This window comes from Vulpes lagopus, chromosome 3 (genome assembly GCF_018345385.1).
Source record: "Vulpes lagopus strain Blue_001 chromosome 3, ASM1834538v1, whole genome shotgun sequence".
NCBI lineage: Eukaryota > Metazoa > Chordata > Mammalia > Carnivora > Canidae > Vulpes > Vulpes lagopus.
In genome coordinates, this window is record NC_054826.1 from 12,481,591 (window position 1) to 12,502,046 (window position 20,456).

The 20,456-nt window shown below is 38.8% G+C and overlaps 1 protein-coding gene across 4 annotated transcripts in view; it reads right to left on the bottom strand.

Annotated features, from left to right (window-relative positions):
* DROSHA (drosha ribonuclease III) overlaps positions 1 to 20,456 on the bottom strand; it is a 119,080-nt gene that overhangs the window by 9,255 nt on the left and 89,369 nt on the right. For all 4 annotated transcript variants that reach the window (XM_041749468.1, XM_041749469.1, XM_041749467.1 and 1 more), the window contains 4 exons: positions 19,099 to 19,169; positions 13,156 to 13,200; positions 11,516 to 11,673; positions 10,350 to 10,455 (listed from right to left, as the gene is read on the bottom strand). In XM_041749468.1, coding sequence (XP_041605402.1) covers positions 10,350 to 10,455; positions 11,516 to 11,673; positions 13,156 to 13,200; positions 19,099 to 19,169 — 380 coding nt within the window. The remainder of the gene's footprint in view (positions 1 to 10,349; positions 10,456 to 11,515; positions 11,674 to 13,155; positions 13,201 to 19,098; positions 19,170 to 20,456) is intronic.

Here is a 20,456-nt window from a genome sequence, read left to right on the forward strand (position 1 = left end):
GTGTTGGGCCCAAACAGACCAAGATCATGTCACTGACAGGGATGCCAAGTTAAGCAATGGTTTAAGTCCTCAACCTCTACCCCCAGGCTGCCGTGACAACCTCCGTGTATTTCCAGCTTCCCCTTAATAACTTCCTCTGCTCCTGGATTTTACCTAGCTAACATCTGAATAGTTTATTTAGTTGTTTAGTAGCAGTGAGCCGTGGTGAGGGGAGGGTACTAAACTATGATTAAGGATCATACCTTCCGCTAAATGTAATGCTACTAAGTAAAAGGAGCATTAAATTTTTTTTTAATCAACATTATTGCAGTATAACTTACAAATGATAAAACGCACCCATTTCAAGTACAATTAGGCGAGTTTTGACAACTTTCTACATTTCTTTCACCCCCAAATAAGTTTCATGTTCCCCTTTGTAATCAATCAATCTCACGTACCACCCATCCGGCAAACCTGACCTACCTTCTGTCACTGTTAGATTTAAAGGAGCATTTTTTAAAAGTCTACAACTTCAAGTTTCACAGTACTGATGCTAATTTTGATATTATAGGATTTGGGGAAGTAATGTTTTAGTAAGCATTATTTAAAATATTTAAATTAAAAAATAAAAATAAAAAATAAAATATTTACTTAGAGTTTTACTTTTATTATTTTAAAGATGTACACTATATATCCTGAGTCATAGTTTATCAAATTGGGACTCTTCATCTCTAATCAAATTAAAATGGAATTTTCATATTTCAACTTTAAAAATTCAAAGCAAAAATTTCTAGTACCAATTTCGGGCAGCAAAGAGTCCTCCAAACACCATCCCAAGTAGTAACATTACACAGCACATGAAAATTACACAACAAACCCATCACAGAGGTTCCCAGACAGCAAGCACGGTTCAAGAATTGAGCACTCAGTAATGGCTCACTAGAGGAAGTGGGGAGGAGCCTGGGGGAAGCAGACAGAAACCATGATGGACCAAATAAAAGCTGAAAGTCATTATTATCCCCAAATCTAAGATTTCGGGGAATAACATACCTAAAACTAGAACTTTTGTCACAACGGCTATAACAAATTTTTGTCCTACTACAACAATCCCTTCCTGCTAAGGACCATCCCTGACACCAGGGCCAAGGCGTGGGAAGCAGCTGTGGGCTGCGCTAGTGTTCTACCCCTGGCCGTTCCACACTGCGCTTTGTTTATTAGATGCAAGTTTTATGCTCTGTGACTCCAGTGTCAACCGAGCTTATGAAAATCAAGATTTATTCTCAATGCCTGAGATTGCATCCTTGACAATAGATAAATAAGAAACAATATGTTCTTAATTTGTCTGACAGTGATGCATGAAGCAGAAATACAACTTGATCTTCATAAGCCATGCCTGCTGTTGAGTTACAGACTATTATTCTTTGTCTCAGCTCCCTTCTTCCTATTTCGCCTCTTTTTTCCTCAATATAGTAAATGTTTCATTAAAATTAATATCCACAGAGAAGCTCAAAATTAAAAAGGCCTACCATATAATGTTATTAGAAGACCCAACCCAATAGAGCCCATCAGCCTAATATCTTGTAATTATAAAATAACTGAGCTAGAAGGGAGAGATCTTTTTTCATTTGTGTTCCCAATGGGGAGATGGCAGGAGGCAGTTCTCAAAGTAGAGGCTGGGGGAGAATAGGAGGGCTATTTTGAGAATACGGTTGTGCTGAGCAATAGCACCATTGGGTTCTCTCTTAATATGTGCTTTGGTGAGAAGATAAAGCTTTAACTTAGGCTGCCTATATGGAGTTTTCATGCTTCAAAATCAACGAATCGGAGGTACAACACACAAATGCACACAAAACACCATATATCTCCAGTTACCAGGCCCCGGCAGCTGCCTTCCGGTGTCAGGGCTCCTTCTTTGGTTATTATCCAGTAAGGTTGTCCGACAGAGAAGGGAAAAAGCAGTGAGGATGGAAACAAATGCTTTCAGTTTTATTTAAGATACACCCTGACAGGCCATGAAGCCACAGGGTAACCAGTAGAACATGATCTTCAAGTTCTTGCCAGAACTCTGAGCCTGAATCAAAACTCAGTGTGGGAGAAGGAAGCTATAAATCAACCATATTTTTGGAGTCAATTTAAATTTAGAAGATGAATTGAAAAGAAGTAAGACCTTGCACTTTACCTAAATAATTGTCCAAATGGCAGTTCTTTAAATGTCCGCTTCCACCTTTGGCCTCTGCTGGACTCCAGAATGAATCACACTGTTTGCCAACAGGTGGGATCAAGATGGGGGCGGGGGGGGGGTGGTGTCACAAGGCAGAAAAGCACCTTCAGCTAGTTCAGTGTAAGAGCTGTGGGGCCCAATTCTGTGCTAGGCACTGTGCTGACAGCTGAAGACCCCAACATGATCGACACCCACTGCTGCTCATCTCCCAAGGAAGCCACACAAATTGGCCCTTAGGATGCTCTGCGGTAGCTGCTGTGACAGCATGGAGGACACAGGGCATGCAGGAGCCCCCTTCTACCCTAGCCTTCCCCAGAGGCCTCCTGAAGGACCTGACCCCTGAGTAAAAACACTTCAGAGGCTCACTGACCTAGCTCTTACATCAGAATCATAGAGTGCTTCTGAGATACGGGTGCTTGGGCCTCTTCCACGAACCAAGGCATTAGTATTTCTGGGGATACAACTTGGACATATGCATTTAAAAAAAATTCATGTAGGTAGGTTCTGATGAACAGAGTCAGAACTGGAAAAAAATATGAGGCTGCCAGAGGGGTAGGTGCTATAGTCTAAATGTCTGTTCCCTCCCCCCCAAATTCCTACACTGAAATCCTAATCCCTACAGATGATGGCATAAGAGGTGGGTGGGGCCTTTGGGGTGATTAGGTCTTGAGAGTGGAGACCTCATAAATGGGATCATATATGATCTCTGAGGCCTTATAAAAGAGGCCTCAGAGAGATCTCTAGCACCTTCCCCCATGGGAGAGTACAATGAGAAGTCTGTGACCTGGAAGAGGGCTCTCACCAGAACCCAACCAGACTATCACTCTGATCTTGGGACTTCCAGCCTCCAGAACCGTGAGCGGTATATTTCTATTGTTCATAAGCCACCTAGTCTGTGGTATTTTGTTCTAGCAGCTTAAATAGAGTAAGATGGTGGGAAAGGGTTTTCCAGGAAAAGGGAACAGCTTTGGCAAAACAAAGGGCCATGACACAGCAAGGTAATCACTGGATGGGACTGGAGGACAGGTCAGAGCAGAGTCAGGGAGAGCTAATATAGACGAGGCTGGCTGGCCTCTGGGCAGTCTTGCAGGTCATGTAAAGAAGCCTGTACTTTCCTGTAAGGGAGAAGGAAGCCTAAAAAGTGTCAAATGGAGCAGTTTGCAATATAATATTCTGATTTTAGAAAGATCATTTTGATGAGTGGATTTGACTGGGACAAGACATATGGTTGGAAAGTCTGCAGACGCTAATGCTATTGATTATTATTTTACAAAGAGGAAATATCTGCTTTTTAAGTAGAATTCTAGAAAATGAATATTAAGTATCCAACTGAGCTTGAGTTAGTTATTAGATTGTTTTTGCAAACAATGCCTTGTGTTAGATGTGGTAATGAAAGGCTAGAGATTTGGCACCAAACTTCCTGGGTTCAAACTGTGGCCCTACCACTTCCTGGCTAAGTGACCCTGGGTAAGTTACTAAATCTCTCTGAGGTACGGTTTCCTCATCTATAAAATGGAGCAAAGCAGTACCTACTTCACAGGGTTATAATGTATTACACTGCGATGGCTGGCACATGATCAAAACACACGAAATGTTAGCTGCTGTTTTTACCCACAGTGGCATCATCATTATTATGCCAGATGAGCTCACTCTTTTGGTTATAGAAAGTTCTAGGAATTCCTCTGAATTTTCCACAGATGTTCTAGACATCAGTCTACATATTGTCCTTGAAGCCCTCCATTTTACCAAGTGCTAGGCTGCCCCTCAACTTTTTCTTCAACCCTTCCCCCCACCAAAGACAAAATTATACTTGAAATCACCAGAAAAAATGAAGAAAGCTGTAGTCAGGGCTTTCTGTGAAGCTGAGAAAAAGATGGCTGAGTCCCTGATGCAATGGCAGGACCAACAGAAGTGTCACACGTCTCCAATTCTGACTTTCAGAATCCAGGGAGTTTTCTACTATCTCTGCACAGCAGTTTCTCATGACTAAACTTAAATTTTAATAGGAAAAAGGTTTGTTGGCTTAAAACAAACAAAGAAACATATTGGCATTCTTCCTTCAACCTCTCTATTCGTTTTTGATTCTAAGAGGAAGCCACAGCAGTGGGACATGAGCAACCGAAGAGGGCCACCTAGTGTAAAGTAAGTAGACTGTGATTTATTATTTTAAGGGCTTTAACATAAGAACATGGGGTGAAAGCAGAATATACTATTAAAAGTGACAGTGATGTACCACACAGGTCTATTACACCAAGAGTGGTAGCCAGATGGTCTCCATTTCCTATGATAACTAAAGAAAAGGTGCACAAATGCTAGCAGGCGGGATGCAGGTCAGATACAAAGAACCAAATTATGTCAGTGACAGAGAAATTCTCCAACAGGAGGCTTGTGGAATCTATCCTCTCAAAGAGATCCTGTAGATGAAATCTGTGTTTGTCTAAATGATTTATGCTTAGTGCTGGCGGGAGGCAACAGGAAGGGATTAGATCACTGGTTCTCAAACTTTTTATTTGTAATCCCTGCTTTCTCATTATCCCAAATCATTCCGCTATAAAAAAAAACAAAAATGTCTGCAAATTCATCTCACTGATGCACACACCAGTGGGCACTGTGCCTTACGCACAGTAGGCATGGGATTAGCAACTATTTTTAGCTAAGTAGCACACAGTGAAGACTAAGAAGAAGGAATGATATAGAGAGAAGAATGATATGCAGGTGTTAAAACCTGCAAGGGTGACAAGACAGGCATCCTGGTCTGAGCTAATGATCTTTGGGACCCTCCCACTACTTACCTAATCCCTACTGGCCAGGTTCTACCCTAAAAAATCAAATACTTCAGTCTATGAAATCAACCTCAGTCCTCCTATAGCAATTATCTATGCCTGAGATTCCTTCCCAAGCAGGCCTTTTTGAATATCCAACTCACACAACACTATGTTTTTCCCCATCAGCATTCAAAACTTCAAATCCATGATTTCATTTGTTCAACTGTCCTATTCCCTGTAAAACAAGCACACAAAGTAATGGCTCAAAGCTAACTAATGCCTCCCGGTGTGAATTAATGTAATTGTGTGTTCTTTAATCACAATAATGAATAATTTGCCACCCCTCTCATACAAATGCAACTGTAGTAAGTAATCCTCCACATATTTTAAATTAATTTTAATCTATAGACATTCATAAATAACAGCCTCCTTCTTTATATAAAACAACATGTCACTTCCCTCCAATGCCACTTCTATTTCCCTTTCTATACATCTTAGCTACCTACAAAACTCTTTCTTTTATTTATTTATCAAACATGTATTGCAAGCCTACCATATGGCTGGGCACAGAGTGATACATGAAAACACACTCTCACAGAACTTCTAGGTTAGTGGGACAAGCAAATGGAAATCAGTAAGTGCCAGGAAAGAAAAGAACATGGAATTTGACTGAGGAGGCCATCTGGAAAGGTTCTCCTTGTAGCCAGAAGTCAAGCCAGAACTGACATCTAATCAAAGAGTAGGAGACACCAGGCAGATGAGGGTTGGAAACAGGAATAAGAACAGCACATGCAAAGCCTGATGGCAAGAAGGGGCTTGTAGGAACACAAAACAGAGCAGTGTAGACGCCCATAATGAAAAGAAGAGCATATAGCAGGAGGAGGGCAGATGGGCAACTCAGACCAGCCAGGGCCGTGCTTATTCTTTAGTCACTATCCAAAGGATAAACAAACAGCACTGGCCTGGGATAGGACGATCATTCATTCAGCCTATCGGCTCAGCACTGATATATGCCAGGAACTCCAAGGACCCAGGGAATCAAGAATGAAGAGAACAAACACTCTTGCCCTCAAGGAATTTATACTCTGACAAGAGAAGACTGAAAGTAAACAAGTAAAATACATAATATGTGCTAAGGAGAAAATGGAAATGAGGTTCCCAGCTGGAAGAAGGGGACTAGGGACAAGGGGAAGAGGTCACAATTTAAGCAGGGTAAGTTAAAGGCCTCACTGATAAGATAGCATTTGAACCCATGCCCTGAAAGACATGAGGAATTTGGCCACAGCATATACAAAGGCACTGAGGCAAAGGCTTGCTTAGTGTTCTACAGGAATGGCACAGGATCCAATGTGAAGAGTCTAGGAGACAAAGACAGGGAGAAAGGTCATGGGGTCTTGTAGGTAACAACACTGTTACCCTTAAGGCAGGAAATCTTTGGAAGGTTTTTCACAAAAGGAGGGTTGTAATCTGACTTCCCTTTATAAACAGTCCCTCTGGATGATGTGTTAAACATAGACTGATGGCTTGGGGGGGGGGGGGGTGGTTGGTTGCAGGGAATGAACCAGCTGGGAGGCTATGGCTGTAATTTAAGGAAAAGATAATAAAAGCCTGGGCCAGGCTGATAACAATGGAGGTGGTGAAAAGTAGTCATGTTCTGGACAAATATTTAAGGTAAAATCAACAGGATATGCTAGCAGCTAACAGGTATAGCATGAAGAAAAGAGGACCATTAAGGATGACTTCGAGGTTTTTGGCCTGTACAACTTTAAGAATGAAATGATCCTTGCTGATATGGAGAATACCTAAAGAAAAGCAGGTTTTGGGGGTGAATATCAGTTTTGTTCTGGTCATATAGGCTTGAGATGCCTAATAGAAATCCAAATAGAGAGTCCACTCTATCTTTTTTTTTTTAGTATTTTATTTATTTACTCATGAGACACAGATAGAGGCAGAGACACAGGCAGAGGGAGAAGCAGGCTCCCTGTGGGGAACCTGATGTGGGACTCAATCCCAGGACCCTGAGCCGAAGGCAAACGCTCAACCACTGAGCCACCCAGGTGTCCCTCCAGTATATCTTTATATCTAGCTATTCAAGTGTATGTGAAGATATAAACAAAGAGCCTAGAGTTAAGGGGAGAAGTACAGGTGGAAGACATACCTTAGGAAGTGGTGTGGAGAAGTACTCAAAGCCATGAGATCACTCACAGAAAGGAGGTCAAGAGAAAAGAGAAGAGATCTGAGAAAGGGGGTGCTCCAGCATTTAGCGGTTGGAGAGATGAGAGGAATAACCAAAGCGGACTGAAGATGAATGGTGAACATGGTCATAGGAGCTCTGCTGTGAAAAGACACCACCAGCCACACTGTGAAAATGCATCAAAAGATGGAGCAAGAGTAGATAGACCAGTTAGGAAGTTACGACAGGGTCAACAGGCCTGAAACCTGGGCCAACTGCAAGGTTTCTGCCTGAGACCATGTCCACTGTGGGAGAGCACAGAACTACAAAGGACGGCTTTGCAAACAGTAGCATATGTATCAGGGAAATCTGAATATGCTGCATTGCCTCATGCTTGGTATAAATGCAACCTTAAGATCGTATCCTGTGCAATTTAATAAATGCCACCCCTTCTAACGGGGTTTGTCAAGCACATTCCTGTAATGTTTTGCTACCGACGCAGAAGCTGCTACAGCAGTCTGGGTGACAGACGTTGGTTGAGAGGATTTAGGTAATGAAGACGAGGCGTTTACTCAAGAAGTAACAATGTCAGGACTTACAAGTGGTCGAGAATATAGGGATGTAGGCGGAGTGAGGAATCAAAGATGACTCCTGGGTTTCTGACAGGCAACACAGGATGGTTGACATTGTCGTTCAATTACTCAGGGAACACTGGAAGAGATTCTAAGTTCATTTGCTCTTGGACATGTGGAGACGCTGAGAGGGCAGCTACCTAGTGGGGTTCAGGAAGAAATGGGACTGAAGAGATCTGTTTGGATGTCATTGTCTCTAGAGTGAAACTGACAGTGCATACATGGAAAAGACTGCCTAGGAGGTGCTCTTGTGACAAGAGACAAGGGCCTAGGTGGGAACCGTTCAGATGCTGGAATCTCCATCAGCTGTACAGAATATGATGAGCCTGCAAAGGAAGCTATGAAAGAGTGGCTAAAGAGGTGAGAAGAAAACCAGAGTACAGAATGACAGAAGCTAACGGAAGCTCACAGAAGCCAACGAAGGACAGTGTTTCAAGGGAGGGACAATTGTGCCAGTACTGATGAGAGTTAATATCTTTTAAAGTATGTACTCAACTGATGACAGATCACCTTTATTTTACCAGCAGATCTGTCAGTCCTATTGATTTCTACCAAAGCTTCCTGTGAACATAGTTAATAAAACCATATCATAATTTTGTCACTTACCATCTTTCTAATAAGCTCTTAAAAAATCCTCTAATTTTAAGACAAGGCTGATAAATACATTTTGAATAAAACTAAAGATTATAGAACTGAAGCAATTTTAGAAAGAACATAAAACTAGAGTCTTTAGTATAGTCCTGGTTTTACCTTTATCTAGACCATGATGGGAAGCAGTAAACTTGTTGATCTATAACATCCCACCTCCACAAAATCCCGGAGTTCACAATTAATTTTGCAAGAAACTAGGGGCAAATGTGTGCATTTAAGTCATGCATTTTCAACAGTGGCCTCTATATGGCCAAAAAATGAATTACGATTTCAAGACACCTGACTTGGTTTGGCCATTCCTCAGACCAACCAGATACTCTGACAGCAGTGAAGTCTATTCCCCAATGGAAGATACTGACAAAAAATTTATTGATTCCTTAAAGATACTAGATATCTAGCAAGATACTAGACACTAGTTCATTTTTGGTAAATACTTCTATGTCCTTAAAAAATTTAATATTAATCGAGAGGAACTACTTCCTTGTCCATCCAAAAGTAGTTAACTTTAAATGGTAATCCAACTATTGATTTTAAATTCAATTTAAACAAAGAGTATTGCTGATTTCCTATATAATAGTATGGGGCATAGTGAGAGAACTATAATACTCACTGAGTGAGTGACTAAAAGAACTGTATTTTGTTAGGCTTAGAAATTTCACTGAAAAATTACATCGAAACATAGTCAAATCACCATATTCTCCTTAATTCCAATATTTGTGTCTCACATAAACTATTTCCAGGGTACACAGTTGCAGAGATAAGATCCAATTCTATTCAGAGCAAAACATGCATATAAATCATAGAGATACAAAGTATGAAAGACTTATTATTTGCTTCAAGTATAATAAAAAAGGAAGGCTACACACTAACAAAATATCTTAGAGCACACTACTATTTTTCTTGGCCCAAGAAAGTATTTGCTTTCTCAATGCCCAACTCTAGAGGGTTTTCTCAAAGGTTATTTCTGCGCCTTGAGAGATCCTCAACGATTGGCTTCCAAACATGCTTTGTTCACCATTCTAGCTATATTATTGATCAGTTTCAGAGTACAAATCATATGCAACAAATAAAAAAGCTCAATGCCATTTTATAAAATGAAACAAAAGTGAGAGAAATGGGGACTGTTTCACTTTGTTCATAAATCAAACTTAGTTTTTCTAAGCCCCTTTCAACTCTGTCCTGGATCCAGCCAAACTGATTCCCTGCTGTCTCTCTATCTTCTGGTTTTTCATGTTGTCCCTTTGTTTCAGTAGGCCCAAAGTGTGGCATGTCTTTGCATAGAAATTTCTGCCATTAACTCCTGGTGGCCAAATCCCACTCATCTTTAAAGGCTCAGACATCATCATATCCAAGAAGCCTTCTTGGAAATCCAGAGCTAAAAGAAATCTTATCTTTTTCTAAACAACACAAGTGCAGCAGTTTATCTATGCCTCTTCCTAATATTCCACATGGTTCTCTCCTATATTTAGTTACCATTACTTACTTTTATTTTTCAGTGTACATGTATGCATGCACACATGACATACATACATTATATATATAATATATATATAATGTATGTATGTATATATATATATAGAGAGAGAGAGACAGTATTTGTAGCTATTTACTTATATTCTCCATTTCTGCTAATAGTTTTTAAACTCCTTATGGATAGGTGTCGACTAGTATCTGCTCTTCCCATGAAGTCTAGCTCAATTCAATGTCTTGCACAGGGTTGGTAATCATTAAATGAAGGGAGTACAGGAAGAATTCTTCTCACATATTGCTTTGTATACAATTTGCATAATGAAATGAACAAAACCATGTGATATGCTAACATCACCAAGAACTAAGTAATCAATTACATAAATACATATTTGGCTCCTCTAATCTTCACTCTATTTCACAACAATCTTACTGAAGGGAATGACTTAACACAAACTCACAGTTAAGTGTCCTTCGTGATGATCTGGGAAATGAATAAATAAGTACTCAGTGGCAACCAGCTGCATTATGGAGTCACCTAGGAATTCCATCCTCTGATTGTGGCCTCTGGAAAAAACAACATCAATGCAAAGAGACCAATAAAGTATTTGTATATTAAAAAAAAGAAGCATAATTTCTAAAAAGGTATGGTTTTAAAAAAGCAACATGTTCACCTTGCTTTAAAACACAAGACTAAATACAAGTCCCTAAGGCCTCAATTGAGAAGAGATCTGAGTCAATGTAGATTGAGTTTTGAAGCAGAGTACAATGACTAACGTCTAAGAATTAAACAACCGATAAATAGTGCCTGGTCAGAAGTTAAGGAGTATCAGTTGAAAAATAAAGTATAGATAACAATCTTGCATAGTTAACTTTCATTCAACAAAACAAAGCAAAACAGTCAAAGAATTTTCTTTGTTAAATCTTTACTTCTTTATTGAAATATACTCTCTATCATTCAAATCTGGAATCCAGTTTAAGGACACTAAAAAAAAAAAAAAAAAAAATCTATGACAAGAATCTCAAATCTTTACACTTTAAAGAGAGCTGTGAATATCTAATTTAGGGGAGAGAAGCCAAGAACTGAATAAAAAACAACCGCAAAGAAATAACATTGTGGTTATTTTCCTAATTATTATATTAGCTCATCTCCAAATCGCTCATCTAGAGCTAGGATGGAGGGCCAATTTCAGCCCACGGTCTGTTTTTGCAAGTTTAATTGTGACAGAGCCATGTTCATTCATTTACATTTTCTCTGTGGCTGCTTTTATGCTACTAGAGCAGAGTCAAATCACTGCAACAGAGACCACATGGCCTTACAGGCCTAAAATACTTAGTATATGTCCCTTTACAGATAAAATTTACACACTTCTCTTATACTTTATGAAGAAATAAGACGCATGACAATGAAACCAAAAATACTGGATTGGAACCTATGAAACAAAAAATACTGTATTGGAAACCTATCCCCTGATCCACACCAGCATCTGGCTGCTCACCCATCTCATGATGTGACTTTCTTGGAAATATGTTTGAAATCCCAATGTCTTTGAAAGGCACACAGCAAAGGTTTGGAACTGCCTGTCTAAATGGTCACATTGGGATTACACGGGTAATTCTAACTTACAGGGTCAGATGGTTAAATCCCACAGTTCTCAACGTGAATGCTCTTGCCAGAAGTCGAACATGAGTAAAAATTACTCCAATTGCTTCTTCAAACTCAGTAAGTTTCTGTAAAACTGGAGAAGTCTCAATAAGTTGTCGATCAGTATTCGGCTCTTGTAGCTGCAGGAAAAGAAAAATAAATAAAAATCATGTGCAGTTTTTGGTTACAAGAATAATTATCAATTCTAGGATAGTGTTTTGTAAAATTCCTTCTCCCATGGGCAGCAATTTCTGAAATGCCAACAGAACACGGAAGCTTCCTTCTCATCCCTTAGAATGGCAAATAAACCTAATATTTAAAGAAGGCTCAAATAATATTTTCCAATCTTCTTTCAAATTTCAAGGCCAAGTACTGTACACAGATAGTTCAAAATCCCAAGTATTATACTAACTCTCCAAGGAAGAGGCAAAGTGAAGAACTGCGGGTGGAGAATATGTGTATCTGGCAATGCAGTGGTTCTCAAACTTTCCCGTTCATCAGAATGCTTGTAGGGACCTGTTACATCCATATGGCCGGGCCCTATTCCAGAGTTTCTGATTCAGTATGTCTGGAGTAAGGACTGAGAATCTTCCTGTCAGTTCCCAGGAGAGGCAAATGCTACTGATATGGGGACTGCCCTTTGAGAACCACTGCATTACAGGAATATGACTGTATGTCTTCTAGGGACCAGCCTATTTTGGCAAATGAACAGGATTAAAGCTGGATTCAGCTTACATTGAGATTATTATACCACTAGGCAGGTGCTCCACATAACAATGAGCTTTGAACAACTCAATGCAAAAGTGAGAGCAAAGAGCAAATACGAAAAGAGTAACTAAAGTGAACATTTTTGATAACTTTGGACAATTTCATACTAACGTTTCTAAAGTTCTTTGAATTAATGCCATTTATTACTGTAAAGCCTCTCATTAGAGTTCAGCCACTAGTGACTCTTATATATGTATAATGTACCCATATGTACATGCATACATATACATGTCTCCACGTAAAACAGAAATAAGAAATAAAAGGAAAGAATACAAAGAATTTTTAAACCAACTGGGGAAAAAGGGTATCATCGCATATAGATCTTTTAAATACCAAAATCTTTAGTAAAAAGTCATCACATTGTACTAAAATTTTAATTTACAGTATGTTTTAAGCAATCTGAGTCAAAGCCTTCAATTTCCAAGATCTAAATTAGGTTACCATTTAGCAATGTTAATTTAATATTTGTTCTTTTTTACTAAGCGCACACTTGCTTCCACATTATTTGCTCTATAAAGTAGCCAGGGAGATATACTGGATCAACATAGTAAGCTTTTAATATCACTTTCTTGGGGGAGAGAGGGCACCAAACCACAACCACAGAAGTAGTTCCTCCTGCCTTGTAAGGGAAGATGACTATTGCTTCCCCCACCCCACTCCAGAGAATAGATGCAATAAATGAGTTTTACTATCTGTTCCAAAGTTTTCCAGTTCTACCTGACGCTTAGCTCAAGCTCATAATGTCACTGAAAGGAATCAGAGGTTTATAAATGCAGGAGGGAAAACAGGCAAACTAAAGTGACATGAAAACATGCAGCTCTAAAGCTCACTGCAGACAGGAAGGTAACACTTACTTGGAGTGGGTGGAGAGGATAATTGAGCCAAACTTCTCGCAGGTCCTGGAAAACAGAGTGATGCCTTTAATGCTCCAGGGAGCCATTTAACATGCTCTGGGGTACTAAATAAAAGGCCATTATTTGAAATAGTGAACTATTTCAGATGCTGACTCCACTTATTGCAAATTCAATAGTGCTAGCAAACTAATTTTTTTAAAGTGTATTCACCACTCAAACTGCCTGTAGTGACTCTAATTAGCCTATTAAGCTAGGGAGGAAAAGAGCCACCTCCACCCCCAGAAGTCAAAGATACCTTTTAAAACTCAGTTACACATTTGCTTAACCTAATACTTGGGATTAGGTTGCTGTTTTAATCATATTTTTTAGTTTACCATTCCCCAGAAATGTGCATCAGCTCTGCCTTTTGTAATTAAAACTCATCTCAGATGTCTTTTATTTTAGGCACTCATTCATTAGCATTTGAGCTGCTTTAAGATGGGGTGGAAAACATCCAAATCTAGTTCCTAAATTCTCAGATCTATAAGACCACACTTTTATTGCAGGTCACTACAAATGTTTCCTTGAAATATGGAAATGAGTGAATTTTATGGAGAAGCCCAGTACCTTATTTTATCCACTGAGCTAAATCTAGGGGCAGTTATAATTAGAACTTCCTCAGGATTAAAGTGTCTTTCCTGCAGTTTTAGACTCTAGGGAGCCTCTGAGTGAATCTACTTTCTGGCCTTGATGTTAGGTTTTTCAAACAAATAACAAAAAATTTTTAAAAAGAGGGAAAAATATTTTTAAAAATTCAGGGGGGACAAAATATAGGAATATTTATTATCACTATGACACACAGGATGACAAAGTGAAATAAAATATCCTGTGTTTTGAAGCAACTTGCATCCCACTTAGAGGGATTTTATTTTTGCCAGTATTAAAAAAAATTAAAAAGCTTAAATATCAAACTGTTCTTTTTTTTTTTTTTTTTCAAACTGTTCTTTTAAGGCACTTTAGAGAGCTTCTCTTAACCAACTCAATAACCTTTCCCTTGAATTCTCTGTAGCATGAATTATGCTGAATGTCACTTCCTTCTTGCAACTTTTTCACGTTCTCTCATGCTTTTTTTTTCCTTCTCAAAACAGCCCACTTCTGGCATGCAGAAAGAGCTACTACTAATGTTGATCGTATCCAACAGTAACAATGAACAGCCATCTCTTCCAACCAACTCCCATCTCCCAAATTCAAAATTCTCAGCAACTTGATTCCTCTTTTTCCTGTCTCCTGTGTTTTTCACTCAGTGACACTGGGATTGTGCCTTAGATGTCTTCCACGTGTAACTGCTTAACTCCCCACAACTAGTTTGTTTCAACTGCCTCCATTTCCTTTCATCTGCCCTGCTCAGACATCAGGTTCTTCCGTATCTTGATGCCAGAGAAAATATCCCGCAAAAAATCCAGACTGGACTACCAGCTTTAGCATTTACTAGCTCAAGTGAAAACTTCTACCTTCAGAGTGTCCTGGAAAATGCTCGACTGCTGGGATATTTATTAATGCAACTTTCTTTTTCTTATTTTATTTCGTTCATCACAGTAAGTGCACTCCTTAATCCCCACCACCTATTTGACCCATCCCTCCACCCACCTCCCCTCTGCTAACCTGCAGTTTGTACTCTATAGTTAGGAGTCTATTCCTTTGTTTGTCTTTCCTTTTATTTTCCTTTGCTCATCTGTTTCTTAAATTCCACATATGAGTGAGAGATCATATGGTGTTTGTCTTTCTGTAACTTATTTTTCTTAGCATTATGTCCCGGGTTCCATCTACATTGTTGTAAATGGCAAGACTTCATTCTTTTTAATGTCTGCATAATATTCCTGTGTGTGTGTGTGTGTGTGTATGTATTCTTTATCCATTCATTTATTGATGGGCACTTGGGCTGCTTCCATAGCTTGGCTATTATACATACTGCTGCAATTAACCTCGGGATGCATGTGTTCTTTAGAATTAGTGCTTTTGTATTTTGAGGGTAAATATCCAATAGTGTGATTACTGGATCATAGGGTAGCTCTATTTTCAACTTTTTTGAGGAAACTCCGTACTGCTTTTCACACTGGCTGAATCAGTTTGCATTCCCAGAAATAGTCCATAAGCGTTCCTTTTCTCATCTTTGCCAACACTTGTTTAGCAACATATTTTTATTGAATATCTACTACGTATTAGCTTACAAAGAATAATGAGATACCATTACTATCTTCACAGGAGCACAGTAGGGAAAAATGAAAGTAAGTAAGTGTAATTTAATGAACTGAGTGAGAGAGGTTCTATAATAGTGATACATACTAAATGTAAAGAAAACTCTGCTTGGGGGGTGTTAGATAAAGCTTCAAAGAAGAGGTAATTCTTCAGATATATCCTGAAGAACATGAAGAATTTGGCACATCAACAGGGGGAGAGAATCAAAATGCTTTTGATACCATACATGCACAAATGGTATGTCTCAAGGAACAAAGGCACAAAAAGTTAACTAACTCCTAATAGGAAAAACACAGAGGATTTCAAGGCAGTGAAAATGCACTCTATATTATAATGGAAACATGGCCAACATACATTTGTCCAAACCCACAGATCATACAAGGTAAACCAGACTTTGGTCATGATCTTCCAATGTAGGTTCATCAATTGTAATAAATGTACCACCCTGATGGGTGATGTTGGTAAAATGGGAGGGGCTATGAATGTGTACGAGCAAGGGGTATATGGGAAATTTTTACTCTCAGTCTGTTAAACCTAAAGCTGCTCTAACAAAATCACGCCTTAAAATTTTTTTAATTAAAAAAAGGAATTCCTAGAATGGCACAAAGGGGGAGTGAGAAGCTGGGAGACAAAAAATAGATGAGAGTCAGATTATGAAAACTATTAAATGCTCTGTTGTATAATACAGATTTTGGCAGATAGTAAAAAAAATCAAAGACCTTAAGCAGGAAAGACCAGAATCAAATCCATGCATTAAAAAGAAGACAACACTAAATGTAGTACAAATGAGGAACTAGAGTAGTGGGGTATCACAACCAGTTCAACATTTCATGTGAGAGATGAGAAGGGCAAACACTCAAGCAATTGGACGGCCAACAGTGAACTGATTCAAGGGATACTAGGGACAGAACTGATAGGAGTTGCCAACTGAATGGAAAGGGGAAGAAAAAAGCCTCAGGACAAAAGAAAATCCTAAGGTTTTGGGTTTAGATGATAAAAGTAAGGGAGGTGAAGTATGTTTTGATGTTAAAGTGATGAGTTCAAATGCTAAAAATGTTGAAATGAGGTGTCTGTGGAATACCCGTGTGAAGCTGCCCAGGGGCAATTTGAAAAGACACTCCATTTTCTGGAGCTCCAGAGAAAGGCCAGGGTCGGAGCTACCGGGACAGATATGTAAAGGCCAAAACAGGGTGGGGAGAGAGTGGGAGAAAATGAAAGATCATATAGGAATCTCTCCCTATCATTCCAAGAGGCCCATTGAGATGATCAAATTGCAACAACGGATCTGAGGGTCTTGGGAAACCACGAAGGGTCACACAAAGATGAAAACACGGACCCAGGGAAAACAGTATGGGCTGAAAGAGTAAATGAACAGCAGACCAGGCTAAGAAGGGAAAAACAGCCCTGCTGTTAACAGGCTGGAGGGACGACAACAGATAAAGCCTGCTGCAAGTTAGCAGGAAACTATGTTTCCCTCACCATCTTACAGCATCTGTAAAATGTCAGAACAGACACCCTCTTTGAGGGACTACTGCTTTCCTGCCAGTGTTGCCCTCTGACCTGCTTTGCTATGTCTTATCCTCTAAGTAAAATTACTGGGGACACTTTTGCTAACCTGCTTTTGGCTCCTGAATCACCCAATTCCAAATTAATCCCTGGCTTCTTGTAATCCAGCCTCAAAAAAGGCAGGCAACCAAGAACTGATCCTTGCTTCCCCGGCTCCTCCTTAGACTCTGCCAGCACCAGCCCAGGCCTCAGAAAGGACTCACACCTCCCCTGCTACATGGATTCAATCAATCTGACTTTCTGGGCCTACAGGTTTGTGTCTGGCTGCCTGTGGCTGATTAGACTTCCATGATAACATTACTCAAAAGAAAGTTCAATGGTTCACCAGTATGTCCCACACGCCACACCTAACAGACAGTTTACTGGTAGGGAGATGTCAAATGCGTTAGAATGTCCTAGTGTGTGCACTTGAAAATGCTGAAATGGGGCAGCCCCGGTGGCTCAGCGGTTTAGCGCCGCCTTCAGCCCTGGGCGTGATCCTGTAGTCCCGGGATCGAGTCCCATGTCAGGCTCCCTGCATGGAGTCTGCTTCTCCCTCTGAATGTGTCTCTGCCTCTCTCTCTCTCTCTGTCTCTCATGCATAAATAAATAAAATCTTTAAAAAAAAAATTCTGAAATGGAACAACCATATATTACTAAGCACTGCTCAGTTTCATAAAAGACACACTAAAACAAATTCTGAATCTCAGCCATCCTGTTCGTAAGATCATGTTCAGACTCTGCTTTTTCATTTAGTCACTTATTCATTTCATTCCTTTAACAAATATTTATTAAATGCTGCACTTGCCAGCACTGCACTAGCTACTGGAAATATAAGATAAGCTTGCTTAAGGAGACAAGTGAAACAAAAGGAATTTAAAGAGAGAAATGAATCTAAACAAAAATTGATGCAATTAAGAACACAGTTCATAACTGCATATAATTTAGGAAAGGAAGAATACAGAATGGATTGGGGGTGGGGATGCAGGTAATATGGGAGAAGGGGGCAGGAGGACCAGTTTAAGGCAAGATTGGAGGGAGGAAAAAAGTAAAGAGGTTGCTGAAATTGCCAACAAAAGATAAAGGCCAGAACAAAGATATTTTAAGATTCGAGAAAAAGACTTAAAATACATGCCATCTGCTACAGATATAAATCAAGATGCACACTCATTTATGTGTGTAGGACAAAATGGGGACATGGAACATCTGTAGATAACTTTCCCATCAGGAGAAAACTCACACACATAAAATCATCACATATCTCTATAAAAATAAATATAAAAAATCAAATCCTCAGATATGAACATCATCCAGGTCACATTTTTCAAAACTATTGATTCTTTTTTTAAACTATCTTAAGTAATACAGTAATAACATTTGACAGCAACTTAAGCTGAAGGTTTCAGAAAGGTTTAAAACACTGGCTTCCTATGTTCTTTATTGCTCCACGAGGGCTATTTCACTCAATTATAATGACATTTCAATTTGCAATACAGAGTTGCCTCTCCCTTTAAATGTTAAATTGACTTGTTTTGGTACAAAAAGCATCTAGTATGCTCTAGTACACTCAGGACTAAAAAGGTAGCTCTAGCAATATTAATAGCTTAATACTTTAGTAACAACAGAAACTATTTTAGAATCTATCATTTGTTCTTAAACTATAATTTGCTTAAGAGAAAAAAAAAAGGACTTCCATACTTTTTATTCATGGCCCTATCAGAAACTCCCTATGAACTGACTTTCTAAAATAAATATACATTTATCTAGTCTACATAATTTACATAAAGATAAATCATAAACAGAAAAGCCAAAAGGCGATATTAGCCTGCTTGGGGTAGGTACCCAATGATTATAAAACAGAAAATCATAATTAACTTCAAGATACTTCAAATTAAAGCAAAGTATTCATACTGAATTTGTAAGTGGCCATGAAGAGAGACAGGGTTTTAGGTAGAAGACAAGCCCCTCATGTAAGTGTCCACAGTACTTTCCCATTTGCAACAGAGTTGAGTAAGCTATTCTGATGTACTTGAAGTCTACCATCTATGGCAGATTCGGGCACTTTGTTTCTCCTGCACGCTCTTTAAACACTGTCACTAATTAATATAAAATCTTCTGTAATGAAATATAACTAAGAAAAAGCAAATGATTCAAGATAAATACCGGATCATTAAAGAGTAAGCGTCCAAATAACTGTTTGGCTTCCTCCAGGCTTCCCTCCAAGTAAACAGCTCCTAGATAAAAGGAATAGAAAGCCAAAAGGAAGACTGTATTAATATTCAGAGAAAATTACATATCTCTATAAAAAGCAAAAAAGGCAAGCCAAAACCCACTCACAGAAAAAAAAAAAAAAATCGACAAGACCAGAAGCAATTGTTCTAAAGGTAGCATTTCCCCTCTTTTAGCTAGGATTTGTATTACAAATTAGACTGAAATATGAGATTCAGTTTACTAAAATCAAAACCCAATATTTAAAGTAAAAAGAGGCCTAATATGAACTACCATATGGGGTATGGTTATGAACTTCCTAAGGGAACTAGGCACAAACACTGGCTTTATGAGCATGTTAGGTTTTATTTTATTTTGCTTTCTATGTATAGTTTATGTTTCTATGTATAGTTATAATTCCATAAAAAACCTGATAAAACATGAGTTCAAATCAATGAAGGCTTTTTGCAAATAACTATTTAACATTTAAATTGGGTATCCAATCAAATAACATTTTAATTGGGTATCAAATAACTCTAGAGTAAGGTAGTCATGTATTTTTGAAATCATATTTGTATATCTGTCTTCAGAAAGGCATTTTAGTGTAAAATATTAAGATACTTAGTCACCAGGGTTTTTGATGAATACGTTATTTATCAATAGTTGTAGTTATAATAACACTAATAATAATGATAATGATAGTAGTAGAAGCCATGGTTTGGGGGCCATTCATGCCCTAGGCACAGCACAAAGCATTTTCACATTCTTATCTTTACCTTCACCAGCACCTCAGTAAGAGAATACTACAGAAGATTTATAGGATTTGGGCCTGTAGGTTATTTGGAGAAGGGTTTGAGGAAATGGAACTTGGAGTTAGATGCTGCCAGGATTGGGTATTAAGATTTTTTACAACAATTCTGTGAGATAAGTGACACTATCTCCATGTCATCAATGGGGAAACTGAGGCTCAAAGAGACTCAATAATTTGGTGAAGACACAGTACTAATAAATAAAGCAAAAAGGTACTGAATCATGTCTGCCTGGCTTGGGAGCCAACCATAACACTGTCAAAATTATTATGTGTACAGAGCACAGTAATTCCATGTGACAAATTCTCTGAAAATAGACATATTTGTGCAAAATAGACATAGCTGTGAAAAGACTGTGGATAATAATTATTAAACATTCTCTTGTTACCATCATCAGCACAAAACTATAATGGGATGCTTTTATATTCATTTTCAAAGGAAGAAGGAAAAATTGATAAGGAAGTACAAAGGCCTTTGAAAAATAAAATGTACTCAATCATTTAC